The 25493-nt window shown below is 44.9% G+C and overlaps 1 protein-coding gene across 1 annotated transcript in view; it reads right to left on the bottom strand.

The window, feature by feature from the left end:
• Positions 1-25493, bottom strand: part of LOC147460604 (uncharacterized) — a 32839-nt gene that overhangs the window by 1707 nt on the left and 5639 nt on the right. The window contains exon 3 of the mRNA XM_086508087.1: positions 1-25102. Within this exon, the coding sequence (XP_086364213.1) occupies positions 1-25102 (25102 nt within the window). The remainder of the gene's footprint in view (positions 25103-25493) is intronic.

Raw genomic sequence — 25493 nt, 5'->3', positions numbered from 1 at the left:
CTTCATCTTGTTGCTTGTAGCTCCTTGGTTGCTGTGCTTCCTCGGGCTCTTGAATTTCATTTGTATGGTTGCCCTCTATTATATTTATTTCTCTGATCCTGGGCTTGGCCACCTCATCGATTTGTCTCATGTGGTCCTGACTCGGCTTCTCGTGTGGTTCTATGGATCCTCCTAGCACATCCTTTTCCACAGAAACTCTCTCTTTGTCTGGCTGTTCTGCCGCTTGAGGTTCAAAAGGATGATGCTTATTCTCACTAATGCATGTCGAACCTGTCTCTGTTTCATTTGTCTCATCGCCTGCATCTTTAGGTGGCTCTATCCCTTTATCTGTGGTCTCGGTTTCTTGAAAATCATTTGCGTGGGCCTCATCAGTAATCTCTTCAATCTGTGGTATAGGTGAAGGTTGCATGTCTGTCGTCTCTCGTGATTCTATTGCTATTTCTAGTACCTCCTTATCTTCAGAAACACCATCCTGATCTGGCTGTCTTTCAAGTGGACTCTCTGCAAGATCATCCTTATTGTTATCAATGCATCTGCTAGGTTCTCCATAAGTTTCTTGACACACATCTTTCTGTGCTTCTACCAGTGAATCTGTAGTCTGGTTCTCTAGGACGTCACCTGCTTCAACCACCTCATATGTTGCTTCACTGTCCTGTGAATTTTTATCATCGATAGCGGGTAGGATAGACATTTCATTTGCCAAGATAGATTCGTCTTCTTTTTCCAGCAGCTGTGGTGTTTGAGCTCCCTGTGCATTGCCATTTTCTTTCTGTGCACAGAGATCTTCACTATCTACAACATCTTCTGGTTCCATGGCTACTGTGAGCATTTTGTTCTCCACAGAAACATTCTCCTGGTGTGGCGGCTTTGACAGAGGATGCTCATGCTCATCGCTGCATGTGGTATCTTGCTCATCAGGCTTTTCTTGTGCATCCCCGGGTGGGTTTAGTGCAGTATCTTTGTCCCTATTTTCTTGAATATTGCCTGCTCTGACCTCCTCAGATGTTTCTTCAATGTCTGGTACTGCAGAACATGCAGTGGAAGGCTGCATAAGCATTTCGGCTGTCTGTATAAATTCTTTTTCAACAGGCTTTTCTTGCAGCTGTATTGGTACATCCATCTCTGTTTCCTGAGGTGTATGCTTTTGTTCTTCGATCAAGATGAATGTAGGATCTGCCCCAGCTTGTTGGAAGCCAGCCTGCTCTGTGTTATTTGATGCTGGGGCAGATTCTTGATCCAAGGCATTGGCCTGATCAGATCCTGGCACAGGCTCACTTTTTTTGCTGAGGTCTGCTTCTATTGCCATGGCTGCCTCTTCTTGATTTGCAGGTTCTAGCTCGTCATATGGAAGACTTGTTGGCTCTTCTTGGCATGACTCTTGGTTTGGCTCTTCTTCGAGCTCTCTTGCTTGAGGCTCCTGAAGTTCATGCTCATGCTCATCAGTAGCTGCTACATTTGATGGACTGACTTTTCCCTGAGGCTCTGCTGGAATATCATGTATTAGCTGGTCCCCTTCTTGGACGGACTCAGCGATTGTTTCAAGACTATCCCCTCCAATTTCCTCTTGTTTATTGAGCTCCATCGGATGTAGCTCTTCCTCTTGTTTATCCATGGCAATGCCTACCTCTGCTTCATTTTCAGGTTGATGGAAAAAATCTTCTCTATGTGGCTCTTGGTCTAGCATTCCCTCTCTTTCTTCAACTTGAGACCCTAGAAGATCACCCTCCTGATCGACAGCTGCAGGTTGCGTTATAACTCTTTGTTCATCAGGCTTAGTGAGCAAATTATGGACCTCCCTTCTCTCTCTGTTGTCGGGTTCTTCTTGAATGCAGGATTCTTCTACATATGTTTTCTTCTGTGGCTCTTCTGCTCTATCCATGGCGACTTGTACGAGTGGCTCAATGTCTATCTTTTTCTCCTCATTGTCTTGGATAGAAGGCTCTTCTTCTGGCTCTTTGCTGTCCTTTAATGGTTGTTCTTCAGTGCAATGTTGAAGACCATCATCTACCGGGCTAGATTCTTCTTTCAAAGCCATTTCATGGGGCTTTACAACCGCATCACTGATTGCTGTTTCACTGCAATCTTTTTCTTTTTCATGTGACATGGGCATATTTTGTGCTCCGATGGCCACTTCTAGCCCCTCATTTTTTATCTCCTGGTCTGGCTGTCCTTCCCGCTGAGGCTTTAAGAGATCATCCTTACTCTCGTTAGTGCATGGTATATTTTTTCCGCAAGGCTTTCCATCTGCATCTTTGGGTGGCTCTATTTCAATATCTGTGACCTCATCCTCTTGAGATTTTCCTGCCCCAACCTTCTTATATATCATTTCAATGTCTGCTAGTTCTTGCTCTGTCGTAGGTTGAAAACTCCTTTCAGCTGTCTGGATGGAGTCCTCTTCAACCACTTTTTCTTCCAGCTTTAAAACTATTTGCTGATCATCATCGACTTCATCTTCTGCACAGGGTTCTTCAGCCCCTACTGGGGATTCTTCTACATATGTTTCCTTCTGTGGCTCTACTGCTCTGGTGACTTGTATGAGTGGCTCTACGGCTATCTTTTTCTCCTCATTGTCTTGGACATTAGCCTCTTCTTCTTGCTTTATGCTGTCCTTTAATGGTTGTTCTTCAGTGCAAGGTTGCAGATCATCATCATCTACCAGGCTAGATTCTTCGTTCAAGGCCATTTCATGAGGCTTTACAACCACATCACTGATTGCTGTTTCACTGTAATCTTTCTCTTCTTTCTGTGACATGGGCATATCGTGTGCTCTGATGGCCGTTTCTAGCCCCCCCTTTTCAATCTCCTGGTCTGTCTGTCCTTCCCACTGAGGATTTAAGAGATCATCCTTACTCTCGTAAGTGCATGGTATATTTTTTCCGAGAGGCTTTTCGTCTGCATCTTTGGGTGGCTCTATTTCAATATCTGTGACCTCATCCTCTTGAGATTTTCCTGCCCCAACCTTCTCATATGTCATGTCATTGTCTGATAATTCTTGCTCTGAAGTGATAGGTTGAAAACTCCTTTGAGCTGTTTGGATGGAGAGCTCGTCAACTGCTATTTCTTCCAGCTTTGGAACTGTTTGGTGACCATCATGGGCTTCGTCCTCTGCACAGGGTTCTTCAGCCCCTACTGAGCATTCTTCTACATGTGTTCCCTTCTGTGGCTCTACTGCTCTGTTCACGGCGATGAGTGGTTCTACGTCTATCTTTTTCTCCTTGTTGTCTCGGACATCACCTTCTTCTTCTGGCTCTTTGCTGTTCTTTAATGGTTGTTCTTCAGTGCAAGGTTGCAGACCGTCATCTACTAGGCTAGATTCTTCTTTCAAGGCCATTTCATGAGGCTTCACAACCACATCACTAATTGCTGTTTCACTGTAATCTTTCTTTTTTTCTTGTGACATGGGCGTATCTTGTGCTTGGATGGCCGCTTCTAGCCCTTCTTTTTCCACCTCCTCGTCTGGCTTTCCTGCCCACTGAAGCTCTAAGAGATCATCCTTACTCTCGTCTTCAACTACATCTTTGGGTGGCTCTATAGCAATATCTGTGACTTCGTCAGTCTCCTGAAATTTTCCTGCCCCAACCTTCTCATATGTCATTTCAATGTCTGACTCTGAAGTGGTAGGTTGCAGACTCCCATCAGATGTCTGGATGGAGTCCTCGTCAACCACTTTTTCTTCCAGCTTTGTGTCTGTTTGCTGATCATCACCAACTTCATCCTGTGCACAGGGTTCTTCAGCCCCTACTGACACGTCTTGAGTCGTAGGTGCTGTGATTATTACTTCAGCCCCCGTTCTTGCATCTGTATTATCCATGTCTAGACCAGTAGGCAGGGCGCATGGCTGCTCTGTCTCCGCATGTTCTTGGTCTCCATTAGAGGGTCCTTGCTGGATCTTGAGTAATTTGTTTTCTTCTCCTCGCTGGCTAGATTCTGTGTCACAGACCTTATCTTGCGGTTCTCCAGCTTGTACTATTTCATCTACAGGCGCAACAACTGCTTGGTCTGGCTCTTTTTTCTCGAGGATATCATCCTTGTTGTCTTCTATGCCTGTAGTAGGGTTCTCATTAAGCTGTCCACACAAATCTCTGGCTGGCTGTTCTTCTAATTCTATGACCATGCTCTCTTGGAAATCATCTGTTTTGACTTCGTCACATGTCTCTTTACTGTGGAGTGCTACTTGGTCATCATCTGAATGTTGCATGACTGTTTCAGCTACTGGAAAGGATTCCCCTTCAATTCTTTTGTCTTGCAGGGCTGCAGCTACATCTCCCTCTCCTTCCTGGAAATTACCACCTTCCTGTGAACCTAGCTTGTCACTTTCTAGTAGCACCCCTTGAGTCGGTGCATTTGTGGTGGTGGTTTCAGCCTCTGTTTCTGCATCTGGGACCTCCGTCTTTGGAACTTTGTCACATTGCTCCTCACTGTCATTTAGTTGTTGTTCTGGATAGGGGGGTTCTGTGGTCTCTCCCTCTGCTTCTGTGATGTCAGACTCTTTAAAATTCTCGGATGCCAGCCTAAATTCTTCTTTACCAGGTACTTCTATCACAGGTACTTCTATCACTTCCTTTCCCTCACAGACACCCTCCTGCTGTGGCATGCTTGCCTCTTCGGTCTCCAAAAGCTCTTCCTTAATGTTGTTCCATGTGGTAGGATCACCATGCTCCTCGCATAAAAGCTTTGATGTATCTATAGCTACATTTGTGGCCTTGTCATCTGGAACCTCGCCTGGTTTGACCTCTTCCGATCTCCTAGCACTATCCACTAATGGTTGGTCATCTTCAGAAGGGTGCGTGGTCCTTTCAGCTGCTGAAATAGATTCTCCAAAGGAGACTGTTGCTGTATCTTCCTCTGCTTCCTGAACATCACCACTTGCTATCTGTGTATCTTTGTCTTTAAAATCTGCTGCATCCTCTAAGGATGCATCTGAAGCCTCAGTGTTTGGGATACTAGGCTTCTCAAAATGCTTCTCAGAATCCACAAGTTCTTGAACCAAGGTTTCTTCAGGTTCTATGTTTGCTTGTTGAAGATCAAAGGTATGCTCACCGATGCATGTGGTATCTGTATTCTTTTTGTGAGGTTCTCCACCTGCTGTGGCTGGTTCTATCTCAAAACTTGCGATCTGCTCCTTCAAATCATCTGGTTGGGCCTCTGCATTTGGCTCTTCAATACCCAGTAATGCTTGTACTTCAGTTGGAGGTTGCATATCTATTTCATATATCTGAATAGATTCCCTTTCAACAGCCGTTTCTTGCAACTCTGCTGGTAGCTGTGTGTCTGTTTTTGGAACATCACTACCTTCTTGCTGTGGACAGGGCTCTTCAATGTCAATTTGATTCAAGAGCTCTCTGGTTAGTGCTTTGTCACCTGCTGCTACGTCAAGGGTCTCCAGCTTCGGCGTGTCTGGCTCCTCGCATGGATTCTCAGTGCCTATCATTTCAGATTTCTCAAAGAGGGGTTCTGGGAGTTCTGTTTCAGCTGGTGGGTAATCAGGCTTTTTGACATCTGCTGCTGCCAAGCTAGAATACCCTTCCAAGGCTGTAGCTTGTGGCTCCATGGCTGCTTCTAGCACCTCCGCTTCTTGAGGATCACCTGGTTCTTTTGCCAGTTGGGTCTCTGGGAGACCATCTTTATTGTCATCAATTCCTACGGTACGGCTCTCATTAGTGTCTTCATTTAAATCTTTGGGTGTATTTACTTCTATTTCTGCAAGTTCTTTCTGTAGAACATCATGTGCTTTGACCTTCTCTGTGTTGATAGACTCTGCTTCGACAGTTTTTTCTTGAAGCTCTGTTGGTGCATCAACCTCAGTTTCCTGAGCATTGAAATCTTCTTCTTGTGCAAAGGATACCTCAGTGTTTGGAGACAGTCCTGGATTCAATTCTTCTGCAGTTTCTGGTGCAGCCTCTGTTGCTGCATCTTGATCCTCCTGCTTTGGAACAGAAGGAATGCTGCATTGCTCCGCACTATCTTCAATGAGTCGTGCTTCTTGAATGAAGGTTTCTTTGTGTTCTCTTCCAGTAGATTGACTATGAGGCTTTTTGATGTCTTCTGCTTCTGGGCTATATTTGTCTTCACTGGCCATAGCCTGTTGTTCTCCTATTACTTCTGGTGCCTCCTTTTCCAAAGAAACACTTTCTTGCTCTGGAGCTTTTGCTACTTCAGAGTCTGGAAGATTATCGATATTGTCAGAAATCACTGTTTTAGGGTTTACATCAGGCTCTTCGTATTGATTACTGAGTGTCTGTGCTGTCCTAGCTGATACCTCTTTCCCCTGAAAATCACCTATTGTGACCTCCTCACTTGTCTCTTCTGTGTGTTCTATTACTTGGTCACTTGTGGAGGGTTGTACAGGTGATTCAGCTGCCAGCAAAGGAATCCTTTCTTTCAGCTCTGGTGCCACACCTCCCTGTAGTTCATGAACTTCATCTCGTCCTTCCTCTACACACGGCTCTTCAAAGTGTACTGGTGCTGTAATTTCTTCTACCTCTGCCTCCGTATCTGGAACCATCTCCTTTGACATGTGAGGTATGTCACACTGCTCTTCCCTGTCTATTGGGGATTCTGCCTCTGCTGGTTCAGTGCCAGGCTCTTTCTCGTCCTCGGGTGTTGGGCTACACTGTCCTTCAGTGGGGATATCTATGGGTACTTCTAGCACCTCCTTTTCAACTATAGCACTTTCCTGCTCTGACTTTTCTTCCTTTCCAAGTTCCATAGGATTGCTCTTCTGCTCATTAATGCATGGGTCATCTCTTTCACTATTATCTTCACCTTCATCTCTGCTCTCTACTGCTATATTTGTGTTCTCGTCCTCTTGAGCATCAAATGCTTTGACCTCCTCAATTGTCGCTTTTCTATCCACAATTGCTTGATCATCAGTTACTCCAGCTGCGTCCAAAGACCCCCCTTCTGAAGCTTTTCCTTCTAGTTCTACTTGTACATCTCCTTCTGGATGTTTCTCCTGTGGAGAGGGCTCCTCAATGTCTACTGGAACCCTTGGACTGATTGATTCTGTGGTTATCAATTCAGCCTCTGTTGCTGTATGTGAAACCTCCACCTTGTGTAATTCAGTAGTGTTGCCTTGCTCCTCTCGCTCCTCTATTTCTATCATTTCTTGGTCTTTGCATTCAGATTCAGGCTTAATTTCCTTTTCAGTTTCCTTAGTTGACAAGGCCGATTCTCCTTCTGAGGGTCCATCATGTGGTTCTATGAATACTCCTAGCATGTCCTTTTCCACAGAAACACTCTCCTGGTCTGAACGTTCTGCCATTTGATGCTCTAAAGAATCATCCTTATTCTCATTAATGCATGTGGAACCCGTCTCTGTCTCATTAGTCTTATCACCTGCTTCTTTGGTTGGCTCAAGCCCTTCATCTGTGACCTGGGTTTCTTGAAAACCAGTTGCTTTGGCCTCAGCTGTTATCTGTGTTACAGGTGAAGGTTGCATATTCTTTTCGTCTATGAGCTGTTCTTGCAACTCTGCTACATTCACCTCTCTTTCCTGAACATTACCATCTTTCTCTTGTGCACAGGCCTTTGGAGTGTCTACCGACATTCCAAGAGTCACTGGTAGTGTGGTGATTAGCTCAGAGTCTGTGAAATAATCTGGAACATCCTTCTTCAGAACATCATTTACCTCCTCATTTGGAGTAAAGCATTCCCTGAATTTTCTCTCAGCTGATTCGACGTCCGGTTTTTGCATTGGTTCTGCTGCCAGGCCAGATTTTTCCTCATAGGCCGTCTCTTGTGATTCTATTGCTATTTCTTGCACCTCCTTATCGTGAGAAATACCCTCCTGATCAAGCTGTCTTTCAAGTTGAGTCTCTGCAAGTTCATCCTTACTGTTACCTATGCATGTGCTAGGACCTCCATAAGTTTCTTGACATGCATCTTTCTGTGGCTCTACCACTACATCTGCAGTCTGGTTCTCTACAGCACCGCCTGCTTCTACCTCCTCATATGTTGCTTCTCTGTCCTGTGAAGCTTTATCATCAGCAGCTGGATGGATAGACAGTTCAATCGCTGGGAAAGACTGGCCCTTGAAGGGTTTTTCTGGCAGCTCTGGTTTCTGACCATTTTCTTGATGTGCACTTGAATCTTCTTGATCTTTAACATTTTCTGGTTCTATGGCTACTTCAAGCATTTTGTTCTCCACTGAAGCACTCTCCTGGTGTGGCTGTTCTGTGATTGGATGCTCTGGCAGAGGATGCTCGTGCTCATCACTGCATGTGGTGTCTTGCCCATCAGGTTTTTCTTGCGCATCCTTATGTGGGTGTAATACAATATCTGGGCACTTTGTTTCATGAATATTGCTTGCTGTGGCCTCCTCAGACGTTTCTTCGTTGTCTGGTACTGGAGAACATGCAGCGGAAGGTTGCATACTCATTTCAGCTGTCTGTATACATTCTCCGTCAACAGGTCTTTCTTGCAGCTGTATTGGTACATCTATCTCTGTCTCCCGAGGTGCATAATTTTGTTCTCCAGTAAAGGTGTCTGCTGCTGCTTGTTGAGTTTCAGCCTGTTTGATATTGTTTGCGACTGGAGCCGATTCTTGTTCCATTGTATTGGCCTGATCAGATCCTGGCACAGGCTCCTCAGTTTTTCCTTTGAGATCTGCTTCTATGGCAGGTTCTATTTCTTCAGATGTGAGACACGGCTCTTCTTGGTGTGACACTTGGTTTCGCGTTTCTTTGATCTCTCTTACTTGACCCTCCTGAAGATTGTCTTCCTGCTCATCAGTAGCTGTTACCTCTAAGGGGGTGACTTTTCCTTGAGGCTCTGCTGGAATATCATGGATTAATTGGTCACTTTCTTGAATGGACCCAGCCGGTGTTTCAAAACTATCCCCTTCAATATTCTCAGATGTGAGACATGGATCTTCTTGGTGTGACTCTTGCTTCGGCTTTTCTTTGATCTCTCTTACTTGAGCCTCTTGGAAGTCCTCTTCCTGCTCATCAGTAGCTGTCACCTCTAAGCGGGTGACTTCTCCCCGAGGCTCTGCTGGAATATCATAGGTTAGTTGCTCACTTTCTTGAATGGACCCAGTCAGTGTTTCGAAACTATCCCCTTCAATATTCTCAAGCTGAATACTATCAACAACTGGAATAGTACTCACATGCTCCTCCTCCCGCCTTTCCATCTCTGCATGTTCTTCATCTTCAGGTTGATTTTCTTTGGTTTCTTTCACTTGAGACTGAAAACTATCCCCTTCAATATTCTCAAGCGGAATTTCTTCAATATTCTCAAGCGGAATTTCTTGTTTATCGAGATTAATTTCTGCATTATTAGTACTATTGACAACTGGAATAGTACTCACATGCACCTCTTCCTGATTTTCCATCTCTGCATGTTCTTCATCTTCAGGCTGATTTTCCCTGGTTTCTTTCACTTGAGACTCTAGAAGGGCATCCTTTTGCTCCAAGACTCCAGGCTGGGATAGGACGCTGTTCTCATCAGGCTCTGCTAGCATATTATGCACCTCCCTACTGTCTTTGTGATCCTGTTCCTCTTGAATGCAGGATTCTTCTTCATATGTTTCCTTTTGTGACTCTCCTACTCTATCCATGACGACCTGCATGAGTGGCTTGATTGCTATTTTTTTCACCTCATTCTCTTGAACATTAGCCTCTTGTTTTGGCTCTTTGCTTCGCTCTAATGGTTGTTCTTCAGTGCAAGGTTGGAGGCTATCATCTACTACATCACCGATTGCTGTGTTACTGTTATCTTCCTCCTTCTGTGAGATGGGTATATCTTGTGCTCCGATGTCCGCTTCCAGCCCTTCCATTATGGTCTCCTGGTCCGGCTGTCCAGCCCACTGAGGCTCTAAGAGATCACCCTTAGTTTTGTCAATGCATGGTATATTTGTATCATGAGGCTCTTCCATTGCATCTTTGAATGGCTCTATTGCAGTATCTGTGACCTTATTTTCTTGAGATTTTTCTGCCTCGACCTCCTCATGTGTCGTTTCAATGTCTGCCAATTCTTGCTTTGTAGTGGTAGGTTGTAAAACCCTTTCAGCTGCCTGTATAGAGTGCTCTTCAATGGCTTCTTCTTCCAGCTTCGTGTCTCTTTGCCGATCGTCACCAACTTCGTCCTGTGCACAGGGTTCTTCAGTCCCTAACGACGCCTCTTGCGTCAAAGGTGCTGTGGTTATTAATTCTGCCCCTGTTCCTGCATCTGTATTATCCATGTCTAGACCAGTAGGCAGGGCGCATAGCTGCTCTGTGTCCATGTGTTGGCCTTCGGTGGAGGGTTCTGTGGGTTCTTTTTGGGGTTGTTGGATATCGAGTAATTTGTCATCTTCCTCCTTTTCCTGTGAGATGGGTATATCTTGTAATCCGATGGCCCCTTCCAGTCCTTCCTTTTTGGTCTCTTGTATATCTTTGGGTGGCTCTATTACAGTAACTGTGACCTTGTTTCCTTGAGATTTTTCCGCCTCGACCTCTTCATGTGTCCTTTCAATGTCTGCCAATTCTTGCTCTGTAGTGGTAGGTTGTAAACCCCTTTCAGCTGTCTGGATAGAGTCCTCTTCAATGGCGGCTTCTTCCGGCTTTGTGTCCGTTTGCCGATCAACACCAACATCATCCTGTGCACAGGGTTCTTTGTCTTCGGTAGGGGGTTCTGTGAGTTCTTTTGGGGTTTGTTGGATATCAAGTAATTTGTTATCTTCCTCCTTTTCGTGTGAGACGGGCATGTCTTGTGCTCCAATGGCGGCTTCCAGCCCTTCCTTTTCGGTCTCCTGGTCCGGCTGTCCAGCCCACTGAGGCTCTAAGAGACCACCCTTACTTTTGTCTATGCATGGTATATTTGTATCATGAGGCTCTTCCTCTGCATCTTTGGGTGGCTCTATTGCAGTATCTGTGACCTTATTTTCTTGAGATTTTTCTGCCTGGACCTTCTCATGTGTCCTTTCAGCTGTCTGGATAGAGTCCTCTTCAATGGCATCTTCTTCCAGCTTTGTGTCTGTTTGCCGATCATCATCACCAACTTCATCCTTTGCACAGGGCTCTTCAGTTCCTATTGAAACCTCTTGAGTCAAAGGTGCTGTGGTTATTAATTCAGCCCCTGTTCCTGCATCTGTATTATCCATGTCTAGACCAGTAGGCAGGTTGCATGGCTGCTCTGTCTCCAAGTGTTCTTCGTCTTTGGTAGAGGATTCTGTCGGTTCTTTTTGGGGTTGTTGGATATCGAATAATTTGCTATCTTCTCCTGGCTGGTTAGATTCTCCTTCACTGGGCTTATCTTGCGGTTCTCCAGTTACTTGTACGATTTCATTTACAAGGGCAATGACTTCTTGCTCTGGTTCTTTTGTCCTGGAAAGGTCATCCTTGGTGTCATCGATGCCTGTAGTTGGGTTTTCATCAAGCTGTTCACACAAATCTCTGGCTGGCTGTTCTTCCATTCCTATGACCATGTTCTCTTGCAAATCACCTGAATTTACTTTATCACATGTCTCTTTACTCTGGACTGAGACTTGATCATCATTGGAATGTTGCATGACCATTTCAGCTACTGGGAAAAACTCCCCTTCTATTGTTTTTTCTTGCAGCGCTGCTGCTGCATCTTCATCTCCTTGCTTGACATTGACAGTGTCTAGTAGCACTGATCGAGTCAGTGCATCTGTGGTTTCTGCCTCACCCGGAGCCTCTGGCTTTGGGCCTTCAGGCATGTCACATTGCTCCTCACTGTTATTTAGTTTTTCATGATAGAAGGATTCTGTGGGTTCTCCCTCTGCATGTGTGATGTCAGGCTCTTTTTTACCCTCTGATGCCAGTGTACCTGCCATCTCTTGAGAATTAACAGATACTTCTGTCACTTCCTTGCCCTTGCAGACACCCTCCTGCTGTGGCACTCTTGCCTCTTCAGTCTCCAAAAGCTCTTCTGTAATGTTTTCGATGCATGTAATCGGATCACTAGGCTCCTTGTATGAGAGCTTTGGTGTCTCTGCAACATTTGTGACTTTGTCAACCTCATCCAATTTGACCTCTTCCAGTCTCTTTTCACTATCCACAGTTGCTTGGTCATCTTCGGTAAGTTGCATCGTCATTTCAGCTGTGGGAATAGGTTCTTTCAAGAATTTGTCCTGTGGGTCTGTTACTGCATCTCCCTCTGCGTCCTGAACATTACCGCCCTCTTTCTGCACATCCTTGTCTTTCAAATCTTCTGCATCTTCTATGGATGCATCTGAAGCCTCAGGTTTTGGGAGACGCAGCTTGTCACAATGCTGCTCAGAATCCGCGAGTTCTTGAACCAAGCTGTCTCCAGGTTCTATGCCTGCTTCCTGGATATCCGGCTTTGTTTTAGTCTCTGCTGCTATGTCACCTTCAGGGGCTGCATCTTGGGGTTCTAGTGCTACTTCTAGCTCCTTCTCCATAGAGACACTGTCATCGTCTGGCTGGTTTTCCTTTTGAATCTCTTGAAGATCAAAGGCATGCTCACTAATCCATGTGGTATCTTTATGCTTTCGGTCACCTGCTATGGCTTCTTCTATCTCAAATCCTGTAATCTCTCTAGCTACATTTGTGACCTTGTCATCTGGAACCCCACCTGGTTTGGCCTCTTCCAATCTCTCTTCACTATCCATCAATGCTTGGTCATCTTCGGTAGGGTGCATGGTGATTTCAGCTGCTGAAATAGGTTCTGCCAAGGATTTTTCTTGTTGCTCTGTTGCTACAACTTCCTCTGCTTCCTGAACATTACCACCCCCTATCTGCTGTGCATCTGTGTCTTCAAAATGCTGCTCAGAGTCCAAAACTTCTTGAACCAAGCTTTCTGCAGGTTGTATGTTTGCTTGTTGGATATCTGGCTTTGTTGTAGTCTCTGCTGCTATGTCACCTTCAGGGGCTGTATCTCGTGGTTCTAGCTCCTTCTCCATAGAGACACTGTCATTGTCTGGTTGGTTTGCCATTTGAATCTCTTGAAGATCAAAGGTATGCTCACCAATGCACGTGGTATCTTTAGCCTTTTGGTCACCTGCTATGGCCGGGTCTATCTCAAAACCTGCGATCTCTCTAGCTACATTTGTGACCTCGTCATCTGGAACCTCACCTGGTTTGGCCTCTTCTTTCTCTTCACTATCCACTAATGCTTGTTCATCTTCAGGAGGGTGCATGGTCATTTCACCTGCTGAAATAGGTTCTGCCAAGGATTTTTCTTGTGGCTCTGTTGCTACAACTTCCTCTGCTTCCTGAACATTACCACCTTCTACCTGTGTACCTTTGTCTTCAAAATCTGCTGCAACTTCTAAGGATGCTTCTGAGGCCTTAGTGTTTGGGATGCTAGTCCTCTCAAAATGCTGCTCAGAATCTACAGGTGCTTGACCGAAGCTCTCTGCAGGTTCTATGTTTGATTGTTGGATATCTGGCTTTGTAGTCTCTGCTGCTATGTCACCATCAGGGGCTGTATCTCGTGGTTCTGGTGCTACTTCTAGCTCCTTCTCCATAGAGACATGCTCATCCTCTGGTTGGTTAGCCATTCGAATCTCTGGAAGATCAAAGGTATCCTCACCAATGCATGTGGTATCTTTAACCTTTTGGTCACCTGCTATGGCTGGGTCTATCTCAAAACCTGCGATCTCTCTAGCTACATTTGTGACCTTGTCATCTGGAACCTCACCTGGTTTGGCCTCTTCCAATCTCTCTTCACTATCCACTATTGCTTGTTCATCTTCAGGAGGGTGCATGATCATTTCACCTGCTGAAATAGGTTCTGCCAAAAAAATTTCTTGTGGCTCTGTTGCTACAACTTCCTCTGCCTCCTGAACATTACCACCTTCTATCTGTATACCTTTGTCTTCAGAATGTGCTGCATCTTCTAAGGACGCTTCTGAAGCCTTAATGTTTGGGATACTAGGCCTCTCAAAATGCTGCTCAGAATCCACAGGTGCTTGAACGAAGCTCTCTTCAGGTTCTATGTTTGCTTGTTGGATATCTGGCTTTGTAGTCGCTGCTGCTATGTCACCTTCAGGAGCTGTATCTCGTAGTTCGGGTGCTACTTCTAGCTCCTTCTCCATAATGACACTCTCATCCTCTGGTTGGTTACCCATTCGAATCTCTGAAAGATCAAAGGTATCCTCACCAATGCATGTGGTATCTGTATCCTTTTTGTGAGGTTCTTGACCTGCTATGGCTGATTCTCTCTCAAAACCTGCGGCCTCCTCCTTCGAATTGTCTAGTTGGACCTCTGTACTTGGCTCTTCAATGTCCATTAATGCTTGTACTTCAGTTGGAGGTTGCATATCAAATTTATCGATGTGGATAGACTCCCCTTCAACAGTCTTTTCTTGCAGCTCTGCTGGTATAGCTGTGTCTGTTTTTGGAATATCGCTACCTTCTTGTTGTGGACAGGACTCTTCCATGTCGAATGGCAATTCCTGATTCAAAGGTTCTGTGGCTAGTACTTTGTCACCTGCTGCTACATCAAGGGCCTCCAGCTTCGTGATGTCTGGCTCCTCGCATGGCTTCTCACTGCTTAATACTTCAGATTCTTGAAAGAAAGGTTCTGTGGGTTCTGTTTCAGCTGGGGGGAAATCAGACTTTTCGTCGTCTGCTGCTGATGAGCTAGAATGCCCTTCAGAGGTCGTAACTTGTGGCTCTATGGCTACTTCTAGTGCCTTCGTTTCGTGAAAATCACCTGGTTCTTTTGCCAGTTGAGTCTCTGGGAGACCGTTCTTATTGTCATCGATTCCTATGGTACAGCTCTCATCAGTGCTTTGTTGAACATCATGTGTGACCTCCTCGAATGTGTCTTTAGTGTCAATTTCCATTGTTTTTACTTGCAACTCGTCTGCCACAACTTCCTCTTCTGTAGCGTCATTCTCTTGATTATCACCTCTGTGAACCTCCTTAGTTATCTCGCTACGGTCAATCAAGGCCTGTTCATCTGTAGAAGGTTGCGTAACCATTTGGGTTCCTAATCCAGGCATCTCTTTGGGCACATTCGCATGTGTTTCTTGGACATTGCTACCGTCTTTCAATGCAGAGGGCTCTTTGTCTACTGGCACTTCTCGAGTCATTGAGTCTGTGGTTAATTGTTCCGTCTCTTCTGCTGGGTCTCCCTCTGCCTTTTGCACTTCAGGATTTTGGGTATCGTCTGTTGCTAGGCTCAATCTTACTTCAGGGGCTATAATTTCTGGTTCTATGGCTACTTCTTGAACGTTCTCTGCCCTAGAGATGCTCTCATTTAGCTGTTCTACTTCTGGAGGTTCTGGAGGACTTGTCATCTGGCTGTCAATGCTTATGGTTTCTTCACGCTGCTCCTCACTTGCATGTTGGGGTGGCTCTAGTGCTTTCTCTGTAACTTCATCAATTTGAAATGTACCTGCTTTGTCATCCTCAGATGTCTCGATTTGCTTCAATGCCTGCTCTTCAAATGAAGGTTGGACACACATTTCGGCTAGTGGCATAGGTTCCCCTTGGATAATTTCTTCTTGGGGCTCTGCTGGTGAACTTACCTGTGCCTCTTGAACAGGTTCACGTGGCGCTCGAGTGTCTATCGGGACTTCTAGAGTCAATGGCTTGGTGGTTGTTGGTTCGGCCTCTATTGTTTTATCTGGAGTCTCAAGAGTTGAATCATGAAGCATGCCACATTGTTCTTCATATTCTCTCGGTTCTTGTTCAATGAACAGTTCTGTATGGGCTAATTTTTTCTCAGGCTTTCTGATATCTTCTCCAATTTGAATAGATTCTCCTTCGCAGGCCAGATCTTGTGGTTTTTCGTCCAGCACCATCTTTTCCTGAGAAACTTCCTCTTGGTCTGGCTCTCTTCCCACTTGAGTCTCGAAAGCTTCATCCTTATTGCTGTCAATGCATGTGACATTATTTGGCTCTTCACATAAATGATCGGGCGTATCTAGTTCTATGTTTGTGACTCCATCCTCTTGAAAATCACCTGTTTTCACCTCATCATGTGTCTTCATGCTTTCCAGATTTACTTGGTCATCATTTGAAGGTTCCTTAGACTTTCCAAATTCAAATTCAGACTCCCGGTTTTCCTGCTGATGTGTGGCTATGTCTGTTGCTTCTTGCTGAACATTTCCATATTTTTCCTGTGATGCAGACGGGGTCAACAACTCTGTAATTAATGGTTCAGCTCCTCTTTCTTTGACTGCAGGTATTGCCATTGCTTCTTGGATGTCAGGCATTTTGTTATCCTCTGCTGCAAGGTTAGATTCTTTTATGGAGGTTCTATCTAGGGGTTCTATGGGTATTTCTATCTCATCTTTGTCTTCATAATCACACTCTTGATCTTGCTGTTCTGAGAGTGGATGTTCTGAAAGACTATCCTTATGGTCAGCAAGGCATCTGGCTTCTTTTGCAATTGGCTGTTCACTAGCATCAACTGGTGGCTGCACTGTGATTTCGTTATCTTGTAGACCATCTGCCTTGATCTTGCCACAATTTTCTTCTAATTCCGTGTCATCTCCAGTCTCTGGAAATTCATCCATACTGTCAGCCATGACTGTTGTAGGCTGCACTGCATTATCTGTGACCTCGTTCTCCTGAAAATGACCTGTTCTCACCTGCTCACTTATTTTGTCTGTGTCTGCTATTACTTGGTCGCTTGTGGGAGGTTGTACGGGTAATTCAGCTACCAGGATAGGGACTTCTTCTTGCAGCTCTGGTGCCATGTCTCCTTGTACTTCCTGAATGTTGTCATGTTCTTCCCTTGCACAGGGCTCTTGAATGTCTGTCGCTTCTATAGGTAGTGAGTCTGTAATCACTTCTACCTCCGCTTTCGCATGTGGAACCGCCTGAATTGAAATTTCAGGCTTCTCACTCTGCTCTTCACTGTTTACTGGAGGTTCTGCCTCTTCTGCTTCAGTGCTCGCCTTTTTCATGTCCTCAGGTTTTGGGCTGCACTGTCCTTCAGTTGGAATATCTTGCAGTTCTATGGGTATTTCTAGTACCTTCTTCTCAGCTATAATTCTTTCCTGGTCAGGCTTTTCTTCTATACCATGTTCCAAGGGATCACGTTTCTGCTCATCATTGCATTGGGCATCGTTTTCACTATGAACTTCACTTCCATCCCTGGGCTCTACTGCCATCTCTGCTTTCTTTTGCTCCTGAAAATCACCTGTTCTCACCTGCTCACTTGCTTTGTCTGTGTCCACTATTACTTGGTCGCTTGTGGGAGGTTGTATATCAGCTGGCAGGATAGGGACTTCTTCTTGCAGCTCTGGTGCCATGTCTCCATGTACTTCATGAATGTTGTCATGTTCTTCCCTTGCACAGGGCTCTTGAATGTCTGGCGCTTCTATAGATAGTGAGTCTGTAATCACTCCGACCTCTGCATGTGGAACCTCCTTAATTGAAATGTCAGGCATGTTACACTGTTCTTCACTGTCTATCAGAGGCTCTGCCTGTTCTTGTTCAGTGCTCACCTTTTTCATGTCCTCAAATCTTGGGCTATGTTGTCCTTCAGTTGGAACATCTTGCAGTTCTATGGGTACTTCTAGTACCTCGTCCTCAGCTATCTCTCTTTCCTGGTCAGGCTTTTCTTCCATTCCAAGTTCCAAAGGATCAGGCTTCTGCTCATCATTGCATGGGGCATCTTTCTCACTATGAACTTCACTTGCATCCCTGGGCTTTACTGCCATATCTGCTTTCTTGTTCTCCTGAAAATCACCTGTTCTCACCTGCTCACTTGTTTCATCGGTGTCTACTATTACTTTGTCGCTTGTGCGAGGTTGTATAGGTAATTCAACTGCCAGGATAGGGACTTCTTCTTGCAGCTCTGGTGCCATGTCTCCTTGTACTTCATGAATGTTGTCATGCTTTTGCCTTGGACAAGGCTCTTGAATGTCTGTTGCTTCTATAGGTAGTGAGTCTGTTATCACTTTGACCTCTGCTTCCGCATGTGGAACCGCCTCAATTGAAATGTCAGGCATGTAACACTGCTCCTCAATGTCTATCAGAGGTCCTGCCTCTTCTGGTTCACTGCTAGCTTTTTTCATGTCCTCAGGTTCGGGGCTACACTGTCCTTCAGTTGAGACATCTTGCAGTTCTATGGGTACTTCTAGTATCTCCTCCTCAGCTATATCTCTTTCCTGGTCAGGCTTTTCTTTCATTCCAAGTTCCAAAGGATCAGGCTTCTGCTCATCATTGCATGGGGCAACTTTCTCACTAAGAACTTCACTTCCATCCCTGGACTTTACTGCCATATCTGCTTTCTCATTCTCCTGAAAATCACCTGTTCTCACTTGCTCACTTGTTTCGTCTGTGTCTACTATTACTTTGTCGCTTGTGGGAGGTTGTATAGGTAATTCAACTGCCAGGATAGGGACTTCATCTTGCAGCTCTGGTGCCATGTCTCCCTGTACTTCATGAATGTTGTCATGCTTTTCCCTTGGACAAGGCTCTTGAATGTCTGTTGCTTCTATAGGTAGTGAGTCTGTCATCACTTCGACCTCTGCTTCCGCATGTGGAACCGCCTTAATTGAAATGTCAGGCATGTCACACTGCTCCTCAACGTCTATCAGAGGTCCTGCCTCTACTGGTTCACTGCTAGCTTTTTTCATGTCCTCAGGTTCGGGGTTACACTGTCCTTCAGTTGAGACATCTTGCAGTTCTATGGGTACTTCTAGTACCTCCTTCTCAGCTATATCTCTTTCCTGGTCAGACTTTTCTTCCATTCCAAGTTCCAAAGGATCAGGCTGCTGCTCATCATTGCATGGGGCATCTTTTTCACTATTAACGTCTCTTCCATCCCTGAGCTCTACTGCCATATCTGCTTTCTTGTCCTCCTGAAAATCTCCTGTTGTCACCAGCTCACTTGTTTCGTTTGTGTCTACTATTACTTTGTCGCTTGTTGGAGGTTGTATAGGTAATTCAGCTGCCAGGATAGGGACTTCTTCTTGCAGCTCTGGTGCCATGTCTCCCTGTACTTCATGAATGTTGTCATGCTGCTCTTGAATGTCTGGCACTTGTAGAGATAGTGAGTCTGGAATCATTTCTACCTCTGCTTCGGCATGTGGAATCGCCTTAATTGAAATGTCAGTCCTGCTACACTGCTCTTCACTGGCTATTAGATGTTCTGCCTCTTCTGGTTCAGTGCCAGCCTTTTTCATGTCCTCAGGTTTTGGGCTATGCTGTACTTCAGTTGGAACATCTTGCAGTTCTATGGGTACTTCTAGTACCTCCTTCTCAGCTATAACTCTTTCCTGGTCAAGCTTTTCTTCCGTTGCACGTTCCAAAGGATCACGTTTCTGCTCATCATTGCATGGGGCATCTTTTTCACTATGAAGTTCAATGCCATCCCTGGGCTCTACTGGCATATCTGCTTTCTCATCCTCCTGACGATCACCTGTTCTCACCTGCTCACTTGCTTTATCTGTGTCTACTATTACTTGGTCGCTTGTGAGAGGTTGTATAGGTAATTCAGCTGCCAGGATAGGGACTTCTTCTAGCAGCTCTGGTGACATGTCTCCCTGTACTTCATGAATGTTGTTATGTTCTTCCCTTGCACAGGTCTCTTGAATGTCTGGTGCTTCTATAGATAGTGAGTCTGTAATCACTTCGACCTCTGCATGTGGAACCGCTTTAATTGAAATTTCAGGCATGTTACACTGCTCTTCACTGTCTATCAGAGGTTCTGCCTCTTCTGGTTCAGGGCTCACCTTTTTCATGTCCTCAGATTTTGAGCTATGTTGTCCTTCAGTTGGAACATCTTGCAGTTCTATAGGTACTTCTAGTACCTCCTTCTCAGCTATCTCTCTTTCCTGGTCAGGCTTTTCTTCCATTCCAAGTTCCAAAGGATCAGGCTTCTGCTCATCATTGCATGGGGCATCTTTCTCACTATGAAGTTCAATGCCATCCCTGGGCTCTACTGGCATATCTGCTTTCTCGTCCTCCTGACAAACACCTGTTCTCACCTGCTCACTTGCTTTATCTGTGTCTACTATTACTTGGTCGCTTGTGAGAGGTTGTATAGGTAATTCAGCTGCCAGGATAGGGACTTCTTCTAGCAGCTCTGGTGCCATGTCTCCCTGTACTTCATGAATGTTGTTATGTTCTTCCCTTGCACAGGTCTCTTGAATGTCTGGTGCTTCTATAGATAGTGAGTCTGTAATCACTTCGACCTCTGCATGTGGAACCGCCTTAATTGAAATTTCAGGCATGTTACACTGCTCTTCACTGTCTTTCAGAGGTTCTGCCTCTTCTGGTTCAGTGCTCACCTTTTTCATGTCCTCAGATTTTGGGCTATGTTGTCCTTCAGTTGGATTATCTTGCAGTTCTATAGGTACTTCTAGTACCTCCTTCTCAGCTATCTCTCTTTCCTGGTCAGGCTTTTCTGCCATTCCAAGTTCCAACGGATCAGGCTTCTGCTCATCATTGCATGGGGCATCTTTCTCACTATGAACTTCACTTCCATCCCTGGACTTTATTGCCATATCTGCTTTCTCATTCTCCTGAAAATCACCTGTTCTCACTTGCTCACTTGTTTCGTCTGTGTCTACTATTACTTTGTCGCTTGTGGGAGGTTGTATAGGTAATTCAACTGCCAGGATAGGGACTTCTTCTTGCAGCTCTCGTGCCATGTCTCCCTGTACTTCATGAATGTTGTCATGCTTTTGCCTTGGACAAGGCTCTTGAATGTCTGTTGTTTCTATAGGTAGTGAGTCTGTCATCACTTCGACCTCTGCTTCCGCATGTGGAACCGCCTTTATTGAAATGTTAGGCATGTCACACTGCTCCTCAATGTCTATCAGAGGTCCCGCCTCTTCTAGTTCACTGCTAGCTTTTTTCCTGTCCTCAGGTTTTGGGCTGCACTGTCCTTCAGTTGAGACATCTTGCAGTTCTATGGGTACTTCTAGTACCTCCTTCTCAGCTATATCTCTTTCCTGGTCAGGCTTTTCTTCCATTCCAAGTTCCAAAGGATCAGGCTTCTGCTCATCATTGCTTGGGGCATCTTTTTCACTATTAACGTCTCTTCCATCCCTGAGCTCTACTGCCATATCTACTTTCTTGTTCCCTTGAACATCACATGCTTTTACCTCCTTACTTGCCTCTATGCTGTCCACAATTGGTTCATCACTGAAAGGCAGCATGGCTATACCAGGTGCCTCCAAAGATTCCCTTTCTAAAGCTTCTTCTTCAAGCTCTACATGTTCATCTCCTTCTGAATGTTTTTCCTGTGCACAGAGTTCTTCATCAATGTCTACTGGAACTCTTGGGCTGAACGGTTCTGTGGTTGTCACTTCAGCCTCTGTTGATTCATGGAAAGCCTCCAGTTTATGAAGATCAGCCATGTTGCCTTGCTCCTCAATTTCTCTCAGTTCGTGTTGATTTTCTTTTTGCTTGTCAGCATCCTTAGTTGTTATGGCCAATTCTACTTCTGAGGGTCCATCTTGTGGCTCTACGGATACTCCAAACCCGTCCTTTTGTATAGAAACACTCTCCTCATCTGGATGTTCTGCTGCTTGAGGCTCTAAAGGATCATGCTTATTCTCATCAATGCAGGTTGAACCTGTCTTCTCATCACCTGCATCTTTGGGTGGATCTAGCCTTTTATCTGTGACCACATTTTCTTGAAAATCATTAGCTCTGACCTCATCAGACTTCTCTTCAATATAGATTGTAGGTGAAGTTATATCCATTTCAGCTATGAGCTGTTCTTGCAGCTCTGTTGCTACCTTCACCTCTCTTTCCTGAGCATTACTATCTTTCTCTTCTGCATAGGACACTGGTGTGTCTACTGATATTCCTGGAGTCAATGATGGTGTGGTGATTGGGTCAACCTCTGTTACTTCATCTGGAATATCCTTCAGAACATGAAGCACGTCGCATTGGTCCTGACCATCCTTCACATCTTCTTTTGCAGTAAAGGGCTCTGTGGGTTTTCCTTCTGCTGATTGGATGTCAAGCTTTTCTTTTGTTTCTGCTGCTAGGCCAGATTTCTCTTCACAGGCTGTCTCTTGTGATTCTGTTGCTACTTCTAGTACCTCATCGTGAGAAACACCCTCCTTGTCTGGCTGTCTTCTGACTTGAGTCTCAGCAAGATCATCCTTATCAATGCAGGACCTAGGATCTTCACAAGTTTCTTCACATACATCTTCCTGTGGCTCTACTGTTATATCTGTAGCCTGGGTCTCTAGAGCGTCACCTTCCTCGACCTCCTCATATGTTACTTTGCTGTCCTGTGAAATTTCTTTCTGTATGCAGGGATCTTCATTTTTTACAGCATCTGGTTCATTGGCTACTTTTAGCATTTTGTTTTCCATAGAAACACACTCCTGTTGTGGCTGTTCTATAGTTTGATGCTCTGGCAGCCGATGCTCATGCTCATCACTGCATGTGGTGTCTTGGTCATCAGGCTGTTCTCCTGCATCTATGGGTGGGTTCACTGCAATAGCTGTGAACTTTTTTTCTTGACTACTGCCTGTGCTGACCTCCTTGGATGTTTCTTCGGTGTCTGGTACTGTAGAACATGCAGTGGAAGCTTGCATAATCATTTCTGCTCTCTGTATAAATTCTTTATCGACAGGTTTTTCTTGCAGCTGTATTGGTACTTCCTTCTCTGTTTCCTGAGGTGTATTATTTTGCTCTTTGATCAAGAGGAATCTGGGATCTCCTTCAGCTTGTTGGATGCCAGTCTGCTCGATATGGTCTACTGCTGGGGCAGATTCTTGTACGAAGGCATTGGCCTGAGCAGATCCTGGCTCAGGCTCTTCAGTTTTTCCTGTGAAGTCTGCTTCTATGGCCACGGCTCCCTCTTCTTTATTTGCAGGTTCTTTCTCTTCACATGTGAGACGGGGCTCTTCTTGTTGTGACTCTTGGTTTGGCTGTTCTTTGAGCACTGTTGCATGAGCCTCCTGAAGGTCCTCATGCTGATCAGTAGCTGTTACACCTAATGGGGCAGTTTTTTCCTGAGGCTCTGCTGGGTTATCATGCATTAGTCGGTCACCTTCTCTGATGGATTCAGCCATTGTTTCAAAATTATCCCCTCCAATTGTCTCAAGCTGAATAGCTTGTTTATGGAGGTCTTTGTCTGCATCATTAGTACCAGCAACTACTGGAATAGTAATCACATATTCCTCTTCCTTCTGCCTATTCAAGCCAGTGGTTACCTGTTCTCTATCTTCAGGTTGAGGACATGACTCGTCTTGGTGTGGCTCTTCGTCGAGCCTTGCCTCAGTTTCTTGAAGTTGAGACTCAAGAAGCTTATCCTTTTGCGCAACTGTAGGTTGGGATAGAACCCTGTTTTCTTGAGGCTCTGTTAACAAATAATTCACCTCTTGTAGTTCTTCAAGATAGGAATTCTTGATGGCAGATAAATCTCTTTCAGGAGCCTCAAGCTTTTCTGAAATGTTTTTAAGCACAGTTTCTTGCTCATCATGGTCTTTGGATGTTGCTATATCTTCTTCTTCCTCCTTGTAAGCAGCCAGCAATCCTTCATCTGCAAGGTGAATCTCTTGTGATGTAGGCCATGATTCTTCTTGTGCCTCTTTCCCTACATACTTTACTTGGGGATCAAGGTCATTCTGGTTCTCATTAATGGCCATGTCATCTGATGGGCCTACCTTTTTATCTGGGTCTACCACCAAATCATGGATTTGCTGGTCTTCTTCCAGAAGGTTCTCCTCTTTTTTGTCCTCAAGCACTTTCATTTGTGTACTATGCCCTAACATTGCCTCCTCAATTTCTTTGGTCTCTGGCATGGGGTTTTCAGATTCCTCGTCCTTCTGCTCATCAAGGATAGGCATTCCAGGTGTCTCTTCCTTTTGGTCATCCATGTCAGTGGCTGGTTGTTCTTTTGGAGTGTGAGGTTCTTTTGGTACATCTGTCTCCCGTTCTGATGTCAATAGCATCTCTGTGGCTTCAGGGTCCTCATTATTATTTATGATTGTAGCATCAGCTGGTATTACATGTTGGTTAGATGATGCTGTGTAATCCTGAATTTCCTGTCCTTCACGCCCAGAGGTCTCTTCCTCAATTTCAGGAGTCTCCCCTTCTACAGCCTGAACCTTGTGGTCTTCTACTGGGATTAGCTTCAGCACTGCAGCTTCTGTTTCCTTGAGGTCATCAACATCACATAAAATTTGTGATTGCGCGGGTTGATGCTGCTCAGGTTCGACATAGGATTCTTCTCGATCAACCTCTTGGTCTGGCTGCTTCCTCTCAGTTGACTTATTTCCTGTATCAGGAGTTTCCATTTTAGATTGGAGAAGAATGGACACCTCAGGATCAATCTCTCTCTTGATGTGTTCTGCTGCTAAATCATAAGTTTCATCAACTGGAATAGGTTTTAACTGTTCTGTCTTTTGGTAATAATCTATTTCAGCGTCTAGCTGTTTTTTACTTGCAGGCTGAATCTCTGTACACTCCAGCAGGATGCTAGCTTGTCCAGGCTCCAAAGTTGCTTGTTGAGGCTTCTGTTCTACATCATGCAGTTCCTCTGCTATGTTGATTTTTGCATGATTTAACTCTTCTGAGTGTACCTCTTCTGTTGTCATGGCCTCCTTTAAGAAATCCTTTTTCTGAATGTTAGGGCCATGATCGACACTCTTATCTTCTTCCTCATTTTCCCGGTCATCTGCCTCACTACATGGCTTTGTTTCGTCTTTTAGTACAAGTGTGGACTTCTGCCAGGGAACCTCTTTCTTTCCAACATCCTCCTGCAATTGTAAACCTTCTGGCTGTTGCAAGGCATCGTCTCCAATGGTTTCTGCAGGTCTAAGAAGCTCAGGCTCTTGGGTTTGCAACTTTTCTGTAATTTCTCTATCCTTGAGATTTGACACTTTTGCCAGCATAGTGAATTCCCCAAGATTTTCTGAAGGCAAAATGTTTTCGTGCTGATAGTTCTCACCTGGTTTATTTGCTTCTTTGTCTTTGGATTTATCCATGTCTTCATTGGCTGTCTGGGACCCTATGTCTTGTACCTGTTGAGGTATTTGTGCTATGTTCATCACCTTCAATGCCTGGTGATAATCCTTGGTTTTGTCCTTTAATTGCTCATTCTTTTTAGGTTCATCCACACTCACAGTGGGGGTTTTAACAGCTTGTTCCCCTTCCACAAATGCAGCCTTTGCTGGGGCCAATCCCAAACTGAGAGGGAATTTTTCTGATGCTTCAAACTCCACAGAGCGACTCTTTGTCAAAAGTATTTCAGTCTGTAAACACACGTCTTAGTTCAGAACATAACAGCTCAATCACCAATACATTTTTGAATGAAAGAGACGATTTCATCTGTTTGTTAATTCTTCTTTGGAGCAGAACTGGGAAAGGGGGCGGCGGGGATGTTGTGCTGTGTGTGTGTGTGTGTGTGTGTATGTGGGGGGGGGGGGAATGCAAAGGGGCATTTTAGGTGGATGGGGCTGCGCTTGTAAGGATTGGTGGCAATTGAGTAGAATGAAAGAAATGCAAAGACATAGAATTCCCCTTTATGGAGGAGTCATACGTAGTGGAACTTATAAAAACTCTTGCTGGTGACGTTCCTTGTTAATGGAATTTTGAAGTGTTTCGTTCCATCATATGTGGGGAGAAAGGAAAATAAGAAATAAT

The sequence above is a fragment of the Adiantum capillus-veneris genome, chromosome 3, assembly GCF_014529385.1.
Source record: "Adiantum capillus-veneris isolate H3 chromosome 3, ASM1452938v2, whole genome shotgun sequence".
In the NCBI taxonomy this organism is placed as follows: Eukaryota; Viridiplantae; Streptophyta; class Polypodiopsida; order Polypodiales; family Pteridaceae; genus Adiantum; species Adiantum capillus-veneris.
Note: the sequence above shows the minus strand (reverse complement) of the source record. Positions and strands in the feature narration are given on the sequence as shown.